Consider the following 22,519-nt stretch of genomic DNA (forward strand, 5'->3'; position numbering starts at 1 on the left):
CGGCAGCAAACATTCCTAAATTTCTAGCCATAGAAACTCTAAACGTTCACTGCAACGTGGCGGAAGGCATGATCACAAAATCCTCGGACGGGGAGTTGCTGGGAAGTCACAAGCAGACAGGAATCATAGCTACGTTCAAACCCAGTTCCGAATTCATGGAACCGATCATCTACACGCCCTCTTCGCCGATCTATTTTCCAGTATGCCGCAACCGCATAGACGACATAGAGTTGGTGGTGACGAATGAGAAAGGAGACGTGGTGGATTTCGCAGGTGCCACTACGACGGCCATCGTGGAGATCAACGTATAATAAATAACACCCATAGTAAAAATGGCGCAAATCGAAAGTTACGAATTGCAATCTTTCCCTCCGAACCGTCGCACGTTCGCCAATCTCAACGAAGCAAACAGGGAGATCGAATACGATGTGGACGTAGGCGACGGGTTTGTTCATCCTCACAGAGCAGACCTCTACCTTCAATTCGACGTGGTGAAAAAGGAAAGCGGAGACGCGTTTCCGCCCAATGCAAATTTGAAACTCGTGGACAACTTCGTGTCTCACCTGTTCTCCCAGGTGGAGGTGAGGAAACACAACACCGTCATCGACAGAATCGATTATCCAGGCATCACGTCGACGGCAGTGGGAACATTGAAATTATCCAAAACGGATGCAGCATACTACCAGGCGGGAGGATTTGAAGCGGGAACCAAAATATCGACTAGAAGTCACACAGTGCTCTTTCCCATGCGTCTGCTGCCGGGATTCTTCTCGGACTACAAGGAGATCATGTGGAAGGGAGGATTGCGCGTCACGTTTCGAAGAGCGGCCAACGACAACGACGCACTGATGCGATACACCAACTTGAACGCCGACGGCACGCCAATAGCCAACACATTACCCGAAGCAGCCAAGTGCGTCATCCGGAGCATGGAATTGAGAATGCCGATCGTGGAATACGAAACAAACTACGCCCTCAAGTACAAAGCGGAGATCTTGAAGAGTCCGCAGGTGCCGATTCACTTTCACGGTTACCAGTGCGTGCAGAAGTTAGCGTCGGGAAGTCACATGGAATTCGACGTGACGACTCAGTTCAACAACATACAGTTCGACATGCCAGATTTCGTCGTAGTGCTCTTTCAGACCGGGCGCAATAACAACCAGGAAAAAGATTCCAGCAAGTTCGACGACTGCAAGATCAAGAACATTTATCTCAAGAATGGTAGGAACGAAGTGTTCCCGCGCGAGAATTACAACCTCGACATGACCAAAAACGATTACCTCAAACTTTACGAAGCTTACACGGCTTACAAGCGCGTGACCGAGGGAAACGTGGACGTGTACTACACGCCCAGCGAATTCAAAATCCGCAGGCCGATGTTCGTCATCAACACGACGAAGAGGAAGCAGGTGGTGGTCAACGATCGCACCAACATCAAGATCGTCTGCGAGTTCCACGACGCGCTGCCCGATGATACCGTGTGCAGCGTCATCCTGATTGCAGAGAAGTCCTTCGTCCACGACGTGAAGAACGAGAGGGTCACAGAGCAGTTTTAACAGGTTTAACATCTTTTTCTTGCACAAATAAGAAATTTTTTGTACTAGCACAATCAGTTACAATAGTACAATACGAATTTTACTAGTTCAGATCAGTTACAAATGTCAATTTCATTAGTTATCAGTTACAATATCTTTTTTGCACTATAGCACGAGAGACAAATCAGAAAATTTGCACAAAAAAAAATTTGTTGTTTTTTACACGAGAAAATTAACAATAAAATTCTTTTTTTATCGTTTCAGATACTGTCGAACATCAAGCACAAACACACACTAGAAAAAAAAGCATGCAACTTTAGTTTTTATAACACACACATTCTCCATTTGTTTGTTTGCTTGAGTCACAATACGGAAATAAAAAAGAAGTACGTGTGCGCGCGCGTGTGTGTGGCACATCGTTCCCGAGAGAGGTTTACAAAAATCACGATATACATTGGTGTCCCCGGGACTTGGAAATAAAATATCACATGGTAAAATATTCTTGGGGTGAGTTGGCAACCGCAATTGATGGCGCAGAACCGGGTTGATTACACTAGTCAGTGTTGCCAACTCCCATTTGTAGGTTAGCTTCGTCTGTAAAATACCACATGGTGGAATATTCTTGGGGTAAGTTGGCAACACTGAACCGCAATTGATGGCGCTCAACCCGTGCACCTCCACTAGTCAATGTTGTCAACTCCCATTCGTAGGTTATCTTTGCTTGTAAAATATCATATGGTGAAATATTCTTGGGGTAAGTTGGCAACACTGATCGCCAATTGATGGCGCTCAACTGAGCTGATTACACTAATCAGTGTTGCTAACTCTTATTCGTAGGTTAGCTTCGCCTGTCAAATATCGCATAGTGAAATATTCTTGGGGTGAGTTGGCAACACTGAACCGCAATTGATGTTGCTAGTGTTGCTAACTCCCATTCGTAGGTTAGCTTCGCTTGTAAAATATCACATGGTGAAATATTCTTGGGGTGAGTTGGCAACACTGATCGCCAATTGATGCTGGTGAACCCGGCTACCTCCACTAGTCAGTGTTGCCAACTCCCATTCGTAGGTTAGCTTCGCCTGTCAAATATCACATGTTGAAATATTCTTGAGGTGAGTTGGCAACACTGATCGCCAATTAATGTTGCCAGTATTGCCAACTCCCATTTGTAGGTTAGCTTCGCCTGTAAAATATCACATGGTGAAATATTCTTGAGGTGAGTTGGCAACACTGAACGCCAATTGATGTTGCAGAACCCGTGCACCCCCACTAATCAGTGTTGCCAACTCCCATTCGTAGGTTAGCTTCGCTTGTAAAATATCACATGGTGAAATATTCTTGGGGTGAGTTGGCAACACTGCGAGAAAAGCCTCAAGCGTTGCCAACTCCTTGCTTGAGGTTAGGTTATACCCAAAAACAAAAACCTTGGTGATTTTTTCGAGTAGGGGGTTGGCAACACTGCGAGCCCCACCGAGCCCCATTTTCGGTCCTTGAACCCGGCCACTTGTACTACTCTGTAGGTTAGCTTCGCCTGTAAAATATCACATGGTGAAATATTCTTGAGGTGAGTTGGCAACACTAAACCGCAATTGATGTTGCCAGTGTTGCCAACTCCCATTTGTAGGTTAGCTTCGCCTGTAAAATATCACATGGTGAAATATTCTTGGGGTGAGCTGGCAACACTGCGAGAAAATGAGGCTCATGCCTTACGAGAGAAATCCATTAAGGCGAGCCTCACCGAGCCTCATTTTCGGTCCTTGAACCCGGCCACTTGTACTACTGGCGTTCATCAACTTCAGGTTTTCCACAATCATGTTGATTTAACATGCACTAATTAGCAAAAGCTACCACAAAACCAAATTTCACTTTTCAATATGGAGTCTAATTTCCAGTTTTACCAAAATCATTTTGATTGGCAATGCCCTAATTAGTATAGGTCAAACCGAATTTAAGATCTGTTACTTAGTAGGTAACATTTCTCAATATGGCGTACATTAACTTCCCCTTTTTTCCTGATATTAATTGATAATGTTCTAATTACTATAAACTATCATGTCGAACTTTCAATATCTTGCTTGAAAAGAATTATTTTACAATATATTGGCATCACCTTGTACCCTTTAATTACGTGTATTGGTTATATAAAGTAAGATTATTAATAACAAATCTCAGGATTCCATATTTTTATATATATATTGCCTACAACCTCCAGTAATAGCCGATTGTTCAAGTATTCGACAATGAAAGTTTTAAAATGAAGAGTTACGTGACTCATATATTTTCTGATCCATTCAATAACCATTTGATTTGTTGAAAATAGGTTTTGTTACAATTGAACCCGATCCCAAACTTCAGGTATACAATCATGATTTTGTACCGGTATGATTCTAAGGAGAGGTACGTACCATAACAGAACCGGCATTCAGAGAAGGAATAAGTTCCATGCTTTCTGGTATGGGTATAATAACGTTCCACTCTGTGTACCCGAAGCTGTCATCCCCGAAGCTCTATCGGATACAAACAGAATGGTACAGTAGAAGCGTTACTGTTCGCCTTACCAAGTGGTTCTGGTATTTTTCTTGGAATTGTCCACGGCACTTGGGCCGGTATGTGGAACCCGGTACGGAAATAACGCGGAACGGTGACAAATACCAATGAATTGCGTTACGTTACAGGTCCCTGCTTTCCTGCATACTTGGCAAGAATGAACGTAATATCTTCCCTAAATTTATATAACCATTTAGATAGATGCATCTAAAGAACCATCCAGACTTTTTTGTTATTGCAATCTTCCTTAAGAAAAGATATATCCCTTGCTCTCACGCACAGACACTCATGTGTTGCAACTGACGTTGACAACATTGAAGACAATTAATGTAAGTACAAAAGAATTGCCTAAATATCAAAGGGAATTCGCATCACCTGGGGATTTTTTACTTTAATATTCGTAAAAAATCACACGGAAAATCTATCAGTATAAGAATTTCACTTGGAGATATAATTCAATTTCTTGCATTGAATTCTAAAAATTGTAGATCTACAGTTCATGTAGCAGATAATCATATTTCAGTTGTTAGTAACACCGATCGTTGATGTACCGTCTGCCCTGCTGGGGTTGCAAATTATAAACAAAGCAAGGCGAGAATACCGATCGACTCGGTGTGTGTAATTGTCCAGTGCTTTTTTTTTAGTGAAGTGAAAATGTCCGATGGTGTGTGAAAGGAAGGGTAGTTAGTAAAGATGAGTCAGATTAGAGCACTATTACATACACCGTTTTTCAAGGAACTATATGATATTAAATTAAAAGTTAAACAACTTGGCTGTCCCATGCCAGATTTAAACATCAATTCTATTTAAAAATATCAAAAAAATGGTAAAGATGACAGGCGTCGAAATTTTAATAGTCGCATTTGTTGCTTAGAAATTCTGGCCAACCTCCGCACAGCATGCTTCGACACCAGGGATTGCAGGTTCAAATCTCGGCCTGGGTATCGGTGCTCTTTGTGAGTGTTCACTCATCCTTATCTTTGCGATTAGCCAAAAGTAGTACAAATGTGAAGTAAAATAAACCAATCTTAGGAACTCTGAATTTTTGTCTGCAATTTTAGTAAACAAAGTTCCATTAAAATTACCTCTTTCATTAGATTTCTATGACATATGCTAGCGAAAATTTTTCAATTTCTTGATCACGTTGGCACTACCCATCATACTAGCTGCCAGCCGCCACTGTCCATAGTTAAACAATAATAAGGCCTTACACATTATGCTTCCTTCTGTGACTTTATATCTTCGTGAAACTGGACGTTCGACCATGACTGTGATCAAGTCCAAATAAAACTCAAGAGTAAATATTCAGACTGAGATGATCCTTGTCATTTCCAAATATATACCCAGATTAGTTATAATGTGTGCCACCAACCAAGCTCATACAACTCACTGACTCAGCTAAACATTGCAATATGCCTGATATCCTGGTTTTCTTACTCTGTATTTATCTCTCAGCTTATGAACATTAAAGAAAATTGCATCATCTGTATTTATCATTATGTTTTCATTACTTGTATGCGTACGCGTACATTAACACATGAAGAGATTTTGTGTTGTTTTTTTATGGTCACATAACATGCATTTATCTATTATTGTTGATGGTAGGTGCATGGTGAATGCAGATTTTGGCATCTGAGGGGAACTGCAACAGCAAAAACTTTGAAAATCCCTGGTGAATATTATTAAAATGAATGTTCAGAATTATCTAATATTCTCTGAGACATATATAGTTATTCAATATTCTTCACAGTACTTCATATTATAACTCTGTATAAAAGTAGCATATGCTGGTTTTAACGAATGGGTAAACTACTTCAAATTTTCACCTGCACAGGTAAATATAATATGGAGGTATGTGCTATGAAATAAAACACCATGAATTTAAGTGTTTAATTTCATGAAACTTGTATCAGACTGATTCCATTTTAAATCCCACCGGGTAATGATTGCTCCTCTTCCATGGCTCAGTGGTAGCGTCGTCACCTTGTAATCAAGGTGTCCCAGGCTCGATACCCGGTAGAGGCACATAGTGGTTCGGATCTCTCTTTAAACTGTAGGTCTAGTTCCAATTAGCCTTTCTGTGCATAAAATGAACTTAAAACAAGAACCCCAGGCAATGACACCCACCATTCAGATTTTAATGAAACTTGGTGTATTCGTTAATACTACCAAGGTATGAACCCATGAACAATTTTTCTTCTGTAGCCCTCATAATTCCTGAGAAACAGGAGGCAAAATTTCCTAATTTTGCATGGATCAGTCAATGCTGAGGCCATGGTGAGAGCCTGCAGTGCTTAACAGAAATAGTTGTATCTCGAAGTCAAATTGTCATACCACTCTGAAACTTTTTTCTAAAGTTCATAAATATATGTATATTCAATTTAAAAAGTTGTCACAAAGATTCCTCCACTGACAATCGAGAAAAAACTATTGTATTGTTTATAATGTTGATTTTTTGTATGTCATCTCAGATTACTAAATTTGCATTATCATTATAAGGCAAAGCAGTTATCATGCCATTTTTTTAAAATTGAAGTTTAAGGTAAAGTATATTCTGAAAGGCTATGAAATAAAATTAGTGGAATTTGCTCTGCTTATTAATCAATATTCTTGAAACGAGGTTTATGTACATGCATATGGTCATTCTGTGCCAAATCTTCACCAAAAAAAAAAAAAAAAAAAAAAAAAAAAAACAACTTTTCAAACTGACCATTTCAGATTTTCATGAAATTTGGTAGGATGGTAGAAGACATGAAGCAACTTTTGTAGAAGAAACTAAATGAATATAACATCTTATGAGAATAACTGAGAGTTGAAAGTCTTAATTATTCTTGAATGAAACAATAATACAGGGTGTCCCACTAGCTTTCGAACCCGAAAAAAACGTTATAATTTCCGAACAAACATACATAGGAAAATGAAATTCACAATACACGTACCTTGTTTCATGCTGAATACATGATCGTCACAGCAGGTGCTGCAATTGTCTTCCCTGGACGTCCAGATATGTTTATACATGGCGTTCCATATTGTGAAAAGTCCGATGTAGAGTCTCAGGTATGATCTCGTGAATCGCATTCTCGTTGTTGTTTCGCAACTCTTGCAGTGATCGTCGTTTGTTTCTGTAGACACAACCTTTCAGGAAACCCCATACAAAAAAAATCCGGAGGTGTCAAATCTGGGGATCTTGGTGGCCACAATCCTTTGGAGATGATTCTGTCACCAAAAAAGGACTCAATTTCTGCCATGGACACTTTGGAAGTATGCATGTCGCTCCGTCTTGTTGGAAATAACCGCGACGCAGTTATTCATCATCCAGCTGATTCACAAATGCACTGAAGAGTAAGTAAACTTGTGTGTTTACTGTATCTTCAAAGAAGATGGGTCCAATGATACGCTGTTGGGAAATTGCCCACCAAACTCTCACCTTCAATGGTCCTTTACCGCGTCCAAATTCACGTTGAACGGTCTGATACGATCCCGATATCCAATATTTCTTTACAAAGAACACGCGTTCTGGAACGGTGTACCGATCCATCCTCGCAATGCAGGGACTTGCACGTCACACTAACCCACACGCACCACTTCCCCTGGTGCCACCTACCGTCTTTGTTTTGACGCGTGCGTTTATGTTCAACCCTGCCTCGTGTTCATCATGAAACAAGGTACGTGTATTGTGAATTTCATTTTCCTATGTATGTTTGTTCGGAAATTATAACATTTTTTTCGGGTTCGAAAGCTAGTGGGACACCCGTTATTTTATGTATTGTAAGGTTGATTGATTTGCTTTATTTTACTTCACCTTTTGTGCCAAATGATGGAGACAGCAAACACTTACCACACGAAAATAAATAGTTTGATATTTCGTGGGGTTACCACATTTTCAGTTGAGAAGCAAGAGGTGCACAGATTCACATCGTGTATATACATGCATATATATGTGCATCAGGCTCCGATCACAAGTGCTACATATGGATGCAGTGTGAATTCACTTGCTGGATCTCCCTCACATGGAAACTTTCAGACGTTCTTACCAATAGTGTGTTTCTGTTTTAATATCAGATTAGCTAAATCAGATGCAGGTACAATGTAGTCAATTCCTCTTACACAAACTTAATTTTTGATATCGTTTTCGCCAGCAATAATGGTAACTATGTGTTGTCACTTTCACAATACTTGTATATACTGTGAATGTTTGTATGGAAGGAGAAGTCCCACTGATAATGTAAGGAAATAGGACACTTTGTTTTGTACAATTCCATTGTTCACTTTCATAATAATTACTCTCGAGAAGCATGTTTATGTGTTTTTAGCACCCAGCAGAATGCTATGTGTTGCCATTTGAGCATCGAACAAGCTGCAAATTCACCTTGCCAAAATCTCACTCACGTGTGCAAGGTTTAGCTTGTTTGCTCGTCATCAAAAACAGAAGTCATAATAATAATCTTTATTATTTGTCGACCCCTTTTTCCATAGGTATGGATATCAGATACATGTAAATATAGATAAGATATAGTATAAGAGATATTACAGTATAAAAACATCAAAGATGTTTACATAATGCACATATGTGATACACAAATTTACATTAATTGAAAGTTTACAGTATTAAAAACAATGATATACAGATATGCCCATAATAAAAATAGCCTCCCTGATGGTGCAGTGGTAGCGTTGTTGTCTTGTAATCAAGGGGTCCCAGGTTCGATACTCAGTGGAGGCACAAGTGGTTCGGATCCCACTTTAAACCATAGGTCCAGTCCCGATTAGCCTTACTGTGCATAAAGTGGACTTAAAACAACAAATCAACCAACCATAATAAAAATATATAGTGTATGCATGATTTATTTTTCTTAAGTTGGATACATTATTCCTTAAATTTATGTGATAGTATTTATAAACACTAATCTCTATGAGATTACTAGATTTCTTTTAAATACATAATTGACAGTTGTGCCCAATCTATTTTAAAATTCATTTATGTCATACAATGCTCTTTCTGTGAGATATTGCTTGATTAACTGCATTTTTTTCTTAAAAGAAGTGATATTTTTTAGCCAGGAAGGAAGTTTGTTGTAAAATTTTACACCTGCAGAATGTGGTGTAAAACTCTGTGTGTCAGAGTCAGTCTGTTTGTCTGAACATTAAAGTTTTTCCTTTGTCTAGTGTTATGTCCATGGATGTGTTGACTTCTAACTTGTGTCTCATCATTTAGTATGGAAATAATAGATTTGTAAACATACAGTGAATATAAAGTCAAAATTTTGTTTTCACAAAAGACAATTCTGCATGTGGATCTGGATGGTATTTTGCATATAACTCTAGCAGGCCTTTTTTGTAGTGTAAATACTCTTTTTGTATGTACGTCAGCTGCTCCTCCCCAAGCTGTAATACAGTACTCTAAGTGAGGATAGATAAGACCATAATATGTATTCATGATGATTTCCTTGATATGATACTGTGAAAGAATTTTCAACAGCTATAGGTTTTTGGTGAGTTTATCTGAGATATAGTCAGTATGACATGCCCAATTTAGTTTATCATCGATGATCAATCCTAGAAATTTTACCTGGTTAACATACTCTATTTCATTTTCATCTAAGTAGACCGTCAAGTTATCTATCAAAGTTCTTCTTGTTGCCAGGGTTAAAAATCATGAAATTTGTTTTTTGATGGTTCACATTAGGCTATTAGGGTTTAAGTACTGGGTTATTTGATTAATCGAGATGCAATTTTGGATTTCTAATTGTTCTTTTGTTTTTGTCCTACATATTATGTTAGTGTCATCTGCATAGGTGATAGTTTGAGTCATGTTGTTCTTCGGTATGTCATTGATGTAAAGGATGAATAATAGTGGACCAAGTATATATCCTTGAGGGACACCTATCTTTGACGATTTAAAACTGAAGTAAAAGGTTTGATAGATGTATTATTTATGTGCTCAACTTGAGTGGATTGTATTCGTTCAGAAAGAAATGACTTAATTAGGTTAAATGTGCCACCTCGAATGCCTAGACTATGCAGTTTATGCCTAAGTGTGTTGTGGTTGAGAGAGTTAAAATGCTTTAGACAGATCTAGAAAAACCGTGCTTGGAATTTCATTATAATTATTTGTAATTGTAATTATTTGTATAAATTGTACAGTTGCTGAATTTGTTGATTTTTCTTTTTGAAAAAAATATTGATATTGATTTATAATACTAAATTTGGAGCAAAAATCATGAATTTTATTGCAGATTATTTTTTCTAGTGCTTTCGAGGACAGTGATGTAATGCTATTGGTCTGCAATTTAAGGGGTCTGTTTTAGGCCCTTTTTTGTATATTGGTTTTATGACACACTTTTTTAAGATCTTTTGGAATATGCCATTCCTTTTTGATGAATTTATAGCAAATTGCAGAGGCAGAAGTAGAGAGTGTGTACACTTTTTTATTAGTTGGTTAGACCAACCATCAATGTCACATGATTTCTTGTTATTTAGGGAATTTATAGTTTTTTCTAGGTCGATAATACTTATTTCATCTAGAGTGATAGAGTTTTGAATGCTATTTCTGTATCGGCCCAAATTTTTATCTTATTTAGTTTGCAATCTAGTGTTTGGGTTATCATTCAGAAGAGTGTTATTGAATATTGTTGCTACAGTTTGTGGGTCTTTTATGTTGGTACCATTTATAGCTAGTGAGATATTTTCTTTAGCTTTTTTGTTATCTTTCCCTCTTCGCTTGTTCAGTATATCCCATATGATTTTAGACTTATTGCTATTACTTTTCATTTTTTGTGATAAATGGTGAGCTTTCTCAGATTTAATTAAGTAGCACATCACACTATGATGCTAGGGGTCCCAGGTTCAAATCCCAGCCTGGGCGTGGATGTTTGTGGGTGTCCATTCATCATGTCATCACTCATCTCCATTTTCGCAAATTAGCTAAAAGTGGCACAAAAAGCGAAGTAAAATAAAGCAAATAACATATATATATATATATATATATATCATTATAAATTTTCTCTTCGGTAGCTATGGATTTGTTGTGGATGCTTTTCAGTTCATTTTTTCTGCACAATTTTGTTTGTAATCCAAGCTTTGCTCTTTTTATTTAAATATATATATTTAATGGGACATACACTATTTAGGTAGTATATGAGTGTATTTATAAGATTCTCCCAAATTTTTTCGTAGCGTCTGATTGGTACACTTCTGTCCAATCTTCTTTTTTTTAGAAGATAAGATAAATACTTGATATTTTCTTCATTCATATTTCTACATTCTATTGCATATATATTTGTTATATTATGGTTTATGCGCAACTTTACTTACATGAGTTGTGCTGTGTGGTCTGATATTAAGTTGTGAATCACTTCTGTTTTTATCACGTCAAAAGGAAAGTTGATGCTAATATGCCGTATAAGAGTTTCAGTAGTGAGTGTTATCCTGGTGTTTTTTTTTACAATTTGATTTAGACCATGAAATTTAAGAAGATCTTATGCTCTTTACTTTTTGTATTCTTTTGAAGAAGATCAATATTTATGTCACCTAGAATGATGATTGCAATTTGGCAATATTAGCGTTTGTAATACAACATCTAATTTTGAGAGAAAATCATTGATATTACAACTTGGGGATCTATATAAGGTTATTATTGTGTAAATGTGATTATTTATGTTGATTTCAATTCCAGCTGCTTTGAATACCATTTCAATGCATAATGGTTTAAGCCACGTGATCTGTTTAGTCCTTGAAAGGCTCGCTTTTGTATATATGGCAATGCCTCTACTTTTATGTTCCACCCTGGTAAATTTTGACACCAAGCTATATCCCTCTAGGGTATAAAATTGAGATTCACCAAATTCAGTTAATGTCAGTATGTCAGGTTGAATTTCATGTAAACATAATTGTATGAGATCTACTTTGTTGGTGGCAGATTGTACATTATTGGGCATAATTGTCAGAAAAGTTATTAGAGTGCACGTCAAATCTTCTGCATATGGCCTTGAATGACTGAACAGCACCACCGAATCACAGACATGCGGCGTTGCCTAGTTCAGAACCTGTTTCACCTCGCTACTAAATTGTGTGTCTGGATATAAATAGATAATTTCAAGCTTCAGTAGTTCAACAGATGGAAAGATAATGAATTTGCGAGTATGTTCGAAAAACAAGCGTGATTGTAGCTTATACCGTTCCCTCTGTAGAAGCAATGTTACTATAAACGTATTTGTATAACGTAAGAAGTGCCAGGCTCTAACAGCTCAGGCGTGTGGTGTAAATCAAGCTATCATTTCTCGGATATGTTCGGGGGCAAAACAATGTGGATCGGGGCCAGCTCGAATGTTTCAATCACCTAGAAAGCACATTATAGTTCTGCAAAGAATGACAAACTTAGATGACTTTGAAAGAAGTAGTTCGTAGAACCGTCTTTGAATTTTACGATCGTGGTGAATTTCCTACTGCCAAAAAGATAACGTACTCTTTACGGGATAAAATATCTTACAAAGGCACTACAACTTCCACCTTGAGAATATTGAAACAATTAGGCTTCAAGTACAGGATAACCAACGACAGTCGTAAATTTCTGATGGAGAGAAGTAACATAGTTAAGTCAAGGGTAAAATTCCTTCATACAATGCACGAAATTCGAGTGTCTGGTGATTCGAGACCAACCTTTTACCTTGACGAGACATGGGTAAAACAGAACCACACATTAAAATGTGTTGTTAACTTGTTAACGAAGAACTTGACAGTGTAACACAAGAACAATGGGCCGCTTGTGTTAAACATGCACAACAATTACAGGAAAACGATTTTGATACATCGGGACGAAATTTTGGACCCAATTATAATAAATTTGAACGACGACACAGAGGGCGAAAGTAGTGTGGTCAGTGACGATGAGGTCAACGACGGCACTTGTTGGAGTGACGAGGAGCCCCTCTCTGGCAGTCCCTCTGGCATAATCAGGTATGTTCTTTTCTCCCATTAAGTTTAATATACAGGTATGTTATATTATCTAATGTTCCGTGCTCTCCATGACAAGGCATTTTGCTCAATCACGCTGTCTCTTTTCCATGTGAGATTTCTACATGGCACCGCTGCAGTGCGCTGCTATTGGCTATCGCCATATGCAAGAGATTTGACACGCACTCTAGTCATTTGATTTTGCATATTTTTATGTCTGTGGTTAGAGCCTGAATGTGTTTTCTTAAAATTTGTTTCCTTAGTTTCCAGTGTGATAGGTGCAGAGGTTTGAGAGATTTTGGTGGATATGTTCGAATTTGTTTTGACTATCTACATTATTTGCAATTTTGAATCTTGGTGTTTTAGTACTGTCTATAGATGATGAGTAGGTGTTCGATGTGGATTTGATTTTTACATTTTTCATGGCTTAGATTTATGCTGATCATTGCTTTAGTATCACTGACCTTGGTAATTTTATCAGAAGTATTTACCATAAAAAAATACCCACTGAATCTACTCTGAAATCGTACATTTCGTGTAGACGATCACTGCTTGTATACCCCTTTCCCATTTTTACTCTTTGTTTTTATCAGCTTCATTATATTCCCCTGACATTCCTCTCTCACCCTTATCATTTGATCTGATAGTATGTAGGTCAAATTTCCAAGTAAGTTCTCTCACCCTTATCATTTGATCTGATAGTATATAGGTCAAATTTCCAAGTAAGTGCAATGGGTTCACTGCATTTATCATTTTTCTGGTTTACATTTTATATTATTCTATCACTCAAGTATTCCTTACGCTTTTTGCTAAAATGAAGTCCATGTCTGGTATACATGTCTCTGGCAATAGTATGGACTTCAAGAACTGTTACATTTGCAAACCCTTTACACAATTTTGTTATTCTACTATTTACAGTTTGTACTTCTTTGTTCACACAGGAATTTTCCATCACATCATACCTGTGTGGGATAGTGGCTACAACAACATTGGTAGCAATAATTTTTTTTAGGTTGTTTTGTAGTGATCTATTTACTTTGGAACCTTCATTTTTTGATACATCATTGGTGCCAGTGATTATTATTATTATCTCATCATTATGTCCTAATATTGTACACGCTTTTTCGACACTTTCTAGTACATTTTCTGATGTAGCACCTGGTTTCTCTTTTTTTTACAAAATTGGAGCTAGTCCGTGACGTTAACTGTCACCATATATGTGAATTTTTGGTGACTATATCTCATTTTCCTTTTGTGGCTTGTTTTGTGGTATGCTTATCTTTTTAGTGCTGCTTTCCCTGAGGCTATGACTATGTTTTTTGGTATAATTAATGTTCTTCTCATCGGATTTGATACTTGTAGCTTGAGTGACATTACTCTGTGTATTCTTGCTTTCGGCACTACACATATTGTTGTGTCGACTAAGATTTATGTTGGTCTTGAGTACCTTTGTTGGTTGTATATCATCTTCTGCTATCACGGGGTTGTAGTGTATAGCAAAGGAATTCTGGTGAGTTACTGTCGGGTTGGGTGTGAAGCTTTCCTTTATGGAAGCTATTTGTGGTAGACCTCCTTGTGGACGTGAACTACATATTGTGCCATATCTTGTAATTTCACTCCATGTCCCTTTGTAGTTATTCCTGCAGCTTGCATAAATATTCTGATTTTCTTTGGGTGCCATTGTTTTTAAATCAGCTTTCAAGAGTTCAATGATTATATTTTTTGAATCAAGTTCAGTCTTAATTTTTTGCAGTTGTGCTTTTAGCTGGTAGCAATTTCTGCAGTCCCTCATGATTTTTTTCCCAACTTTTTTCACAAAAAATGTAATAATTTTACAAAACGCAGAAGACACTATTTGTTACTGTCTGTGCAATTTTCTATTTGGCGATTCATGAGTTCAGTACACTACCTGACAACAGTGTCGCACTATTAAGATTCAAGAGGTAAAGTACTGTTCGGTAGGAGGTGATGCACTGTTTCTCCTTTGTAAATGTGCATTATTTTGCTTTGAAGAAGAGCATGTCAGTTTTAAAATTCCTCTGTAAAATTCTAATAATTTCGGCAGAGTAACACTACTAGTTCTTTCACTTAGCCTTCACGTTGCACTCGCTTTTACTTTATAATGTTCCCGTAGTCTGTATCCGGTCTAAAAAACGTAACAAAATCGGAGAACTTTTTAACGAACCACTACCTTCTTCTTCTTGTCTGCTGTTGACCCACTTATACACTTGTATATATAAGATACAAGCATTGATGCATCGAAAATTGAGTTTACAGTTATGGTTCATGGCAGAGGGTTCTAATAACAGAAACTTAGAAATCCCAAAGTATCAGTTGAAATAATAATATTATAACGATAACAAGAAAGACAATAAATAAATAAATAAATAAAATAGGAAAAGGCATTTTTTTCATTAATTCATCCCATTCTCATAGGTGAGGCATGCAGACTACATTTTTGATGTTAAACTAACTAATCTTCTGATAGTTAAACAACATTTTTCTTACAGTTTCTGTCCTATGAAATATGAAACTTGTACTGTTGATTCAACAAAACTACCCTTAAAATACTTTCCCAGATTTGTTGCTACAAGTGAACAATTTATTGTCATAGGTGGGAAAGATGAAACACTGCCTTTTCACTTTTTAAGAAATTATTTTCATTTATCTGAATTGTCAAATTATGAAAAATAAATTATTTGAGACAGAGAGAGAGAATATAAATGGCCTTTGATTATTCTAGTGGAGTTTAGAAGAAACAACAATAAAGGAGAAATGTATTGTTCTTTGTGTCACAGGTAAGATACAGTACAAAACAGTAGTAAATTTAAAAGTTTAAATAATCTAATTGTATGGAAAATAACTTCTACCTTTTAATTTAATTATGGATAATACTTGAATTTTTACAAAATGACAATTTTGGATTATTCACTCACAATATAGCATAAAGTTAGAGCATTGCATTTAATTACTGAGGTTCAGGGCCTCTTTGACATGCAATGTCCCTTTATTTTAAACTCCCTGTATATGAAAAATCCCAGTAAAATTTCCTCCCTATCTTTTGAATTATAATAATTTCTCAGCTTGAATATAAATGATAGAAAAGTCAGAGAATGACCCAGAGTATGTGCAGCTGCTGTAGAATGGTACAGTAAAGAGAAAATTGCCAAGGAGTAGTAATACATAGAAGACACATGTGGCTGTGGTTCAGGTGCGGCTCGTGCATTATTTTCCTGGGGGTTCACCGAAGTCATATGATGACACACATTCATTTTCCGCAAATAGACTTTCTTCGGGAAACGAAGGGATGGGGGGGGGGCTTAAAATATTGGTACATAATTTTTTCATAGGATGAGGTTTCATAGTAGAGTAGAGGTGTGCGTATAAATTTAGGACTAAAACTAAGTACAATAAATTGTGCATCTATGAAAGAAATTTCTGGATTTATGGGCATCATGGACGTCCTCAGGATTTGTTCCAGGGATGGGAAGCAAGATCATTTTTCTCTAGGTGGGACAAACGAGGCACATTTTTCCTTGTAATAGTACTGTTCTCTCAAAAAACACTCCTTCAGTCCCTGCAACGTCTTTATAATAATCATCATAAATTACTGTGACTGAAATGAAATTATATGTGTGTAATAAATAGTTTTAGGTTAACATTAATTTTCCAGGCTGGTGTGGCCCCTTTTCCCCTTCCGGACATCCATGCCTGCAATTATAAAACGACTAATCACAATGGTCCTACAATTATTAAAGGGAAATGGCAACCAATGGCATATGCGTACTAGAAACCTGAGAACCTTTCATTGGAATGTTACAGTTTTTTTCTATCTTCAAATTTGGAGTTGGTCGACCAGCACACGCTTTATCTCTAATTTTCTTTCAACAGACGAGAGGGTATGTTTCCGTTAATTGAATGCATTTTAGCGGTCATTTCTTACCTGCGTGGACAGCAACACCTACACTGCATCAAATGACGTAACATCCTTTGGAGCATCAATATTTTGTAACAACTATCCAAGCACTTCGAAAACTTACAAACTTGAAACATTGACACCGACAGTGTTTGTCACGTCTTCCTTTCTTGTCTAAGATCGTGCCATTCTTTTACTTTCACATATCCGAAGTGTTTCCATCTTTAAGGAAAAAGTCTGAATGCATGCACGAGTTATTTTAGTAATGTATTTCTTTTATTTTAATTCATCGTGTCTAATTCCAGCTTTCATTCATTTCTACTTATCCTTCTCTGCCACAATTTTGCAATTATGCCAAGAAGTTTGGTACAAAAATGATTCAACAGAGAAGATTGAATATGTAACGAATGCGCTTCAAACTTGAACCTCACAGGGCAACACTGGAAGGGAGGAACCAGCTGGGTCTCACTCGCAGCGAGGACGGTGCCTTCTGGCTTCTTCTGCGGCTTCTGAGAGAACACGAACTGCGCATGACCGTTGGTTGGAGATCGAGGTTTCTCAGTATCATCTGCCATTATTTTGTCCATGTAGCTGCCCCGAGCTTCTGCCTGCCGCTGGAACCTTTACTATGGCAGGAGCTCTCCTTTGGGGGTTCAGCTGAGGGTCTGCACGAGGGCGGCCGACTCGCGGTTTCTCTTTCTCAGCAAAAGAATTTGCCGTGTTACGGACACAAATACATGACTTCTTGTGGAGAAATTTTAGCGAAAAATTGTCAAAAGGTAAAGACATTGTTTATTGTCCATTCTCGAGGTAAATGCCGTATATTACTGGGGGTTCACTGATCCTGTGCGCTATAAGGCCAACCGCGTCTGCTGTGGTTGTAGGTGGTTTGATATGCAAGTAGGTACATACTGTTACACATGTTTGTGCAAGCATAAATTTAAGAGTGTAACCTATGTTAGATGATAATTTCTCGTAATTCAGCATATTGAAACTTTTTGTTTCAGGAACAAAGAAGGAAATTTAATATTACCTGCTTTCACCAGAAATTGTGGGAAACCATCAGGAATCATGTGTGCTGGTGAAATTGTTGGTGGAAGTATTAAATATCATCACACCATTGAAACCATGCCAGTATGTTGTAATATAAAATCAATCAATAAATCAGTTGCTTTAATTAAAGGTAAGTACAGGAATATCCTCAGTCGAAAAGAAAATGTTAATATCAAATCTGAAATCAAGGATAGAATTTGTCCTTTCAATTGTACTCATTGTGGAATATCATTTACAGAGAAAGTAAATTTAATGTGCCATATGAAAACACACAATGAATTAATTTTGTTGAAAAGAAACAAATGCAAGAAAACAGTTATCCAAAACATAAAATTAAAAAAAATAAGCCAGAAAGGAATTCGCCCATATGAATGCCCCCAGTGCAAAAAGATATTTACTCGAAGTGGAAGCTTGAAAGTCCATTTGAGAATTCACGAAGGAATTCGCCCATATGAATGCCCTCAATGCAGAAAGAGATTTACTCGAAGTGGAAGCTTGAAAGTCCATTTGAGAATTCACGAAGGAATTCGCCCATATGAATGCTCTCAGTGCAAAAAGAGATTTTCTCAAAGTGGAACTTTGAAAGCCCATTTGAGAATTCACGAAGGAATTCGCCCATACGAATGCCTTCAGTGCAAAAAGAGATTTACTGAAAGTGGAAGCTTGAAAGTCCATTTGAGAATTCACGAAGGAATTTGCCCATATAAATGCCCTCAGTGCAAAAGGAGATTTACTCGAAGTGGAAACTTGAAAGCCCATTTGAGAATTCATGAAGGAATTCTCCCGTATGAATGCCCTCAATGCAAAAAGAAATTTTCTCAAAGTGGAAACTTGAAAGCCCATTTGAGAATTCATGAAGGAATTCGCCCATATGAATGCCCCCAGTGCAAAAAGAGATTTACTGAAAGTGGAAGCTTGAAAGTCCATTTGAGAATTCATGAAGGAATTCGCCCATATGAATGCCCCCAGTGCGAAAAGAGATTTACTGAAAGTGGAAGCTTGAAAGTCCATTTGAGAATTCACGAAGGAATTCGCCCATATGAATGCCCTCAGTGCAAAAAGAGATTTTCTCAAAGTGGAACTTTGAAAGCCCATTTGAGAATTCATGAAGGAATTCGCCCATATGAATGCCCCCAGTGCAAAAAGAGATTTACTCGAAGTGAAAGCTTGAAAGTCCATTTGAGAATTCACGAAGGAATTCGCCCATATGAATGCCCGCAGTGCAAAAAGAGATTTACTGAAAGTGGAAGCTTGAAAGCCCATTTGAGAATTCACGAAGGAATTCGCCCATATGAATGCCCCCAGTGCAAAAAGAGATTTACTGAAAGTGGAAGCTTGAAAGTCCATTTGAGGATTCACAATGGAATTCGCCCATATAAATGCCCTCAGTGCAAAAACAGATTTACTACAAGTGGATACTTGAAAGTCCATTTGAGAATTCACGAAGGAATTCGCCAATATGAATGCCCTCAGTGCAAAAAGAGATTTACTCGAAGTGGAAACTTGAAAGCCCATTTGAGAATTCACGCAGGAATTCGCCCATATAAATGCCCTCAGTGCAAAGAGAGATTTACTCGAAGTGGAAACTTGAAAGCTCATTTGAGAATTCATGACGGAATTCTCCCATATGAATGCCATCAATGCAAAAAGAAATTTACTCAAAATAAAAACTTGAAAGCCCATTTGAAAATTCACAAAGGAATTCGCCCATATGAATGCCCTCAATGCAAAAATAAATTTACTCAAAATAAAAACTTGAAAGCCCATTTGAAAATTCACAAAGGAATTCGCCCATATGAATGCCCTCGGTGCAAAAGGACATTTACTCGAAGTGGAAACTTGAAAGTCCATTTGAGAATTCACTAAGGAATTCGCCCATATGAATGCCCTCAATGCAGAAAGAGATTTAATCAAACTGAAAAGTTAAAAGTCCATTTGAAAACTCACTAGCGAATTCATCCATAATGCCCTTATTACCAAAAGAAAATCATGCTTTAAGTGCTAAGTTTTGAATTAATTTGATAATTCACGAAAGAATTGGTGATACTAATTCCCTACAATGGAAAAACTTATCTTTGAAAATGCAATTGGAAAATTGATTTGATGGATTTTTTTTTTCCTTATGCAAGTAGTCATAAAAAAACATTTACGAGGGTTTGTTGATAGCTTTTAGCTCTATGTAGAAGAAACGAGATTTGGCGAATGATGTTGATGTTTTTATTTAACATGTTCTTTGTGAAGTCTATCACTTGTCTAACTTTTGTCGGAACTTTAGAAAACCTTCTAAAAAGATATATAGTTGTTACTGAAAACTTGCCTTTACAACCTGTATGACCTCAACAGTTGTGACAAAACTACTACTCTTCTGGTGTTTTTTGAGATTTGGGTAGAGATAGTCTTATGAAGGGGCTAAGCATATGGAATATAGCAGATGGTTCAGAACTTATGAACAAACCCAGGAGAGCCAAATTGTGCATTATGACGGTGGCTTTGTGTGCTGATGCGATGACCTGGAAGAGAATGACCACTGAAGTGCCACAGACTATAAGATTACATCAACATGCATTGTCTAATCTACATGAATATTACATTAGCTTATAGTAGTTTACATAGTCTACTGTAGAGAATAGATTTAATGTAAACAACACGGAGGAATGAAATTTTTTGTGCTGTATAAATGAGAGAGTATTTCTTCTAACAAGTCTATTATCTGTGCATATAACCAACTTATGACCATCTAATGTAAACAAACAAATCGAATTTTCAGTAACGAAAGAAAAAGAAACTCCAGGAAAAACAAATGACAAGCTAGGTAAACACTGATATTACTGCTTACACTGACGAAAGAAAGGGAAGGGTAAAAAAATAGATTTTTTTCACTGTGTTACTACATAGAAAAATGCATTTGTCTTTAACCCTTAGACGACAGACTGTGATTTCCTGGTAAACGCACGAAAGACCGAGGCGTTTTCAGCGGAAAATTTAAATTTCCGCATGCTTTTATATAACATTTTATATCTGGAACTAAGAGCGCAGGATTTACAAATTATACCTCGTTTTGTTCAGTACAGATGTGGCTATAAGCCTATGACATAAAAACAAAATTTTCCGTTATTGAGTAGAAAAGGAAGAATAAGAAAAACTTTTTTTTTTACGAAATTTTAAAATCTGGGGATTTCCAAGCGGCGATGCCAGGACATAAATGTGCAAAATTGCGATATGTTTTGCACTATCGTACAAAATAACCACGAACATATTTGAGATACTTTCCGGGAAGGGATTTATTTTCCAATGTGAAGCACCCGATTTTTTTTGAGCGGGAAATTTGAAATTCGGTGCACGTACATTAAATAATTTTTCTAACTCATATTAAGAACACTGGAGTTACAAACCTCGTTTTGTTCAGTACAGATGTGGCTATAAGCCTATGACGTAAAAAACAAATTTCTCATTATCTGGTAGAACAAGAAAAAGGAAAACTTGTTGTTTTTTTTAAGAAATTTGAAAATCAGTGGGCCCCCACGCAATTACACCTCGACGTAAATGTGCAAAATTATTATTTTAGTGCGTTTGTTCCCTTGGTAAAAGTTCCATTACAAATCCCAGAACTGAGAAAATAACGATAATAAAATTAAAAAGGAAATGAAACGAGATTTCCTGAGGGCTGCCCCCCCAAATATAACCCAAATGAAATTAAACCTTACTGGTTGTTTATCACATACCTCAAGATTCATGCAGAACTAAAAACAATGTATAACTGAACAAAAACAAGAGTCGCAGTATGTCCCAAAGTCAGATACTACATGCAAAAGCATCTTGTCACCTATAGGTGACAGGCCATCGTTTAAGGGTTAAAGCAGATCTTTCCAATCTTGTGTGAAATGATGGAGCTGGAAGTAAGAAAACGTTTGTCCATTTTACGGACATCGCATTTTCTTTTTCTTTTCAGTGTGTGTCAAGTATATTCTGCAATTTAGAAAATAGTGAATTGGTTGATTTGTGACTTATCAACACGATAAAGTTACTGGCGCTGTGTTGTGAGGGTAAACTGTCTGTAATCTAGCTCTTGATAGCACTACAAATTAAGTGAGTGAGTTCCTTTACCAGGTGAATCACAAACTTTTATCTATAAAATTGTTAATACTGTATTTGGATGATTACTATGTGCAATAAAATTGTATTTGAACCTATATAATATTTTTGTTGTTGGGAATCCTTGACCCCAGAATATTGATATATGTAATTCTTTTTGTATGCAGGATTGTCACATTGTCAGTTCATGTCTGCTTTATATCCTTCTAGGATAAGTTTAGGTTGTGCTACTGCAGAGTACAGGTACATATACTTATGTAGTTTTACCCCAAATGGCATAGATCTTTTTATTTAAGTCATTGCCCTTTTTTAACGTTTAGTACTTATAGAAAATTTTCTCTTCAGTAACTATTTATTACATTTATAACAACATAATTATTGTGACAAATGTTGCAAGCTGCTCTCAGAAGGGAACCAAAAAAAT

General features: G+C 37.0%; 1 protein-coding gene across 2 annotated transcripts in view; it reads left to right on the top strand.

Annotated features, from left to right (window-relative positions):
- Positions 1–22,153, top strand: part of LOC146004528 (uncharacterized) — a 123,450-nt gene extending 101,297 nt beyond the window's left edge. For both annotated transcript variants that reach the window (XM_083143412.1, XM_083143411.1), the window contains exon 4: positions 17,958–22,153. In XM_083143412.1, coding sequence (XP_082999538.1) covers positions 17,958–19,869 — 1,912 coding nt within the window. In that variant the 3' untranslated portion in view covers positions 19,870–22,153. The remainder of the gene's footprint in view (positions 1–17,957) is intronic.
- Positions 22,154–22,519: the final 366 nt, after the last annotated feature.

The sequence above is a fragment of the Lepisma saccharinum genome, chromosome 21 (genome assembly GCF_977018435.1).
Source record: "Lepisma saccharinum chromosome 21, izLepSacc3.1, whole genome shotgun sequence".
Lineage (NCBI taxonomy): Eukaryota > Metazoa > Arthropoda > Insecta > Zygentoma > Lepismatidae > Lepisma > Lepisma saccharinum.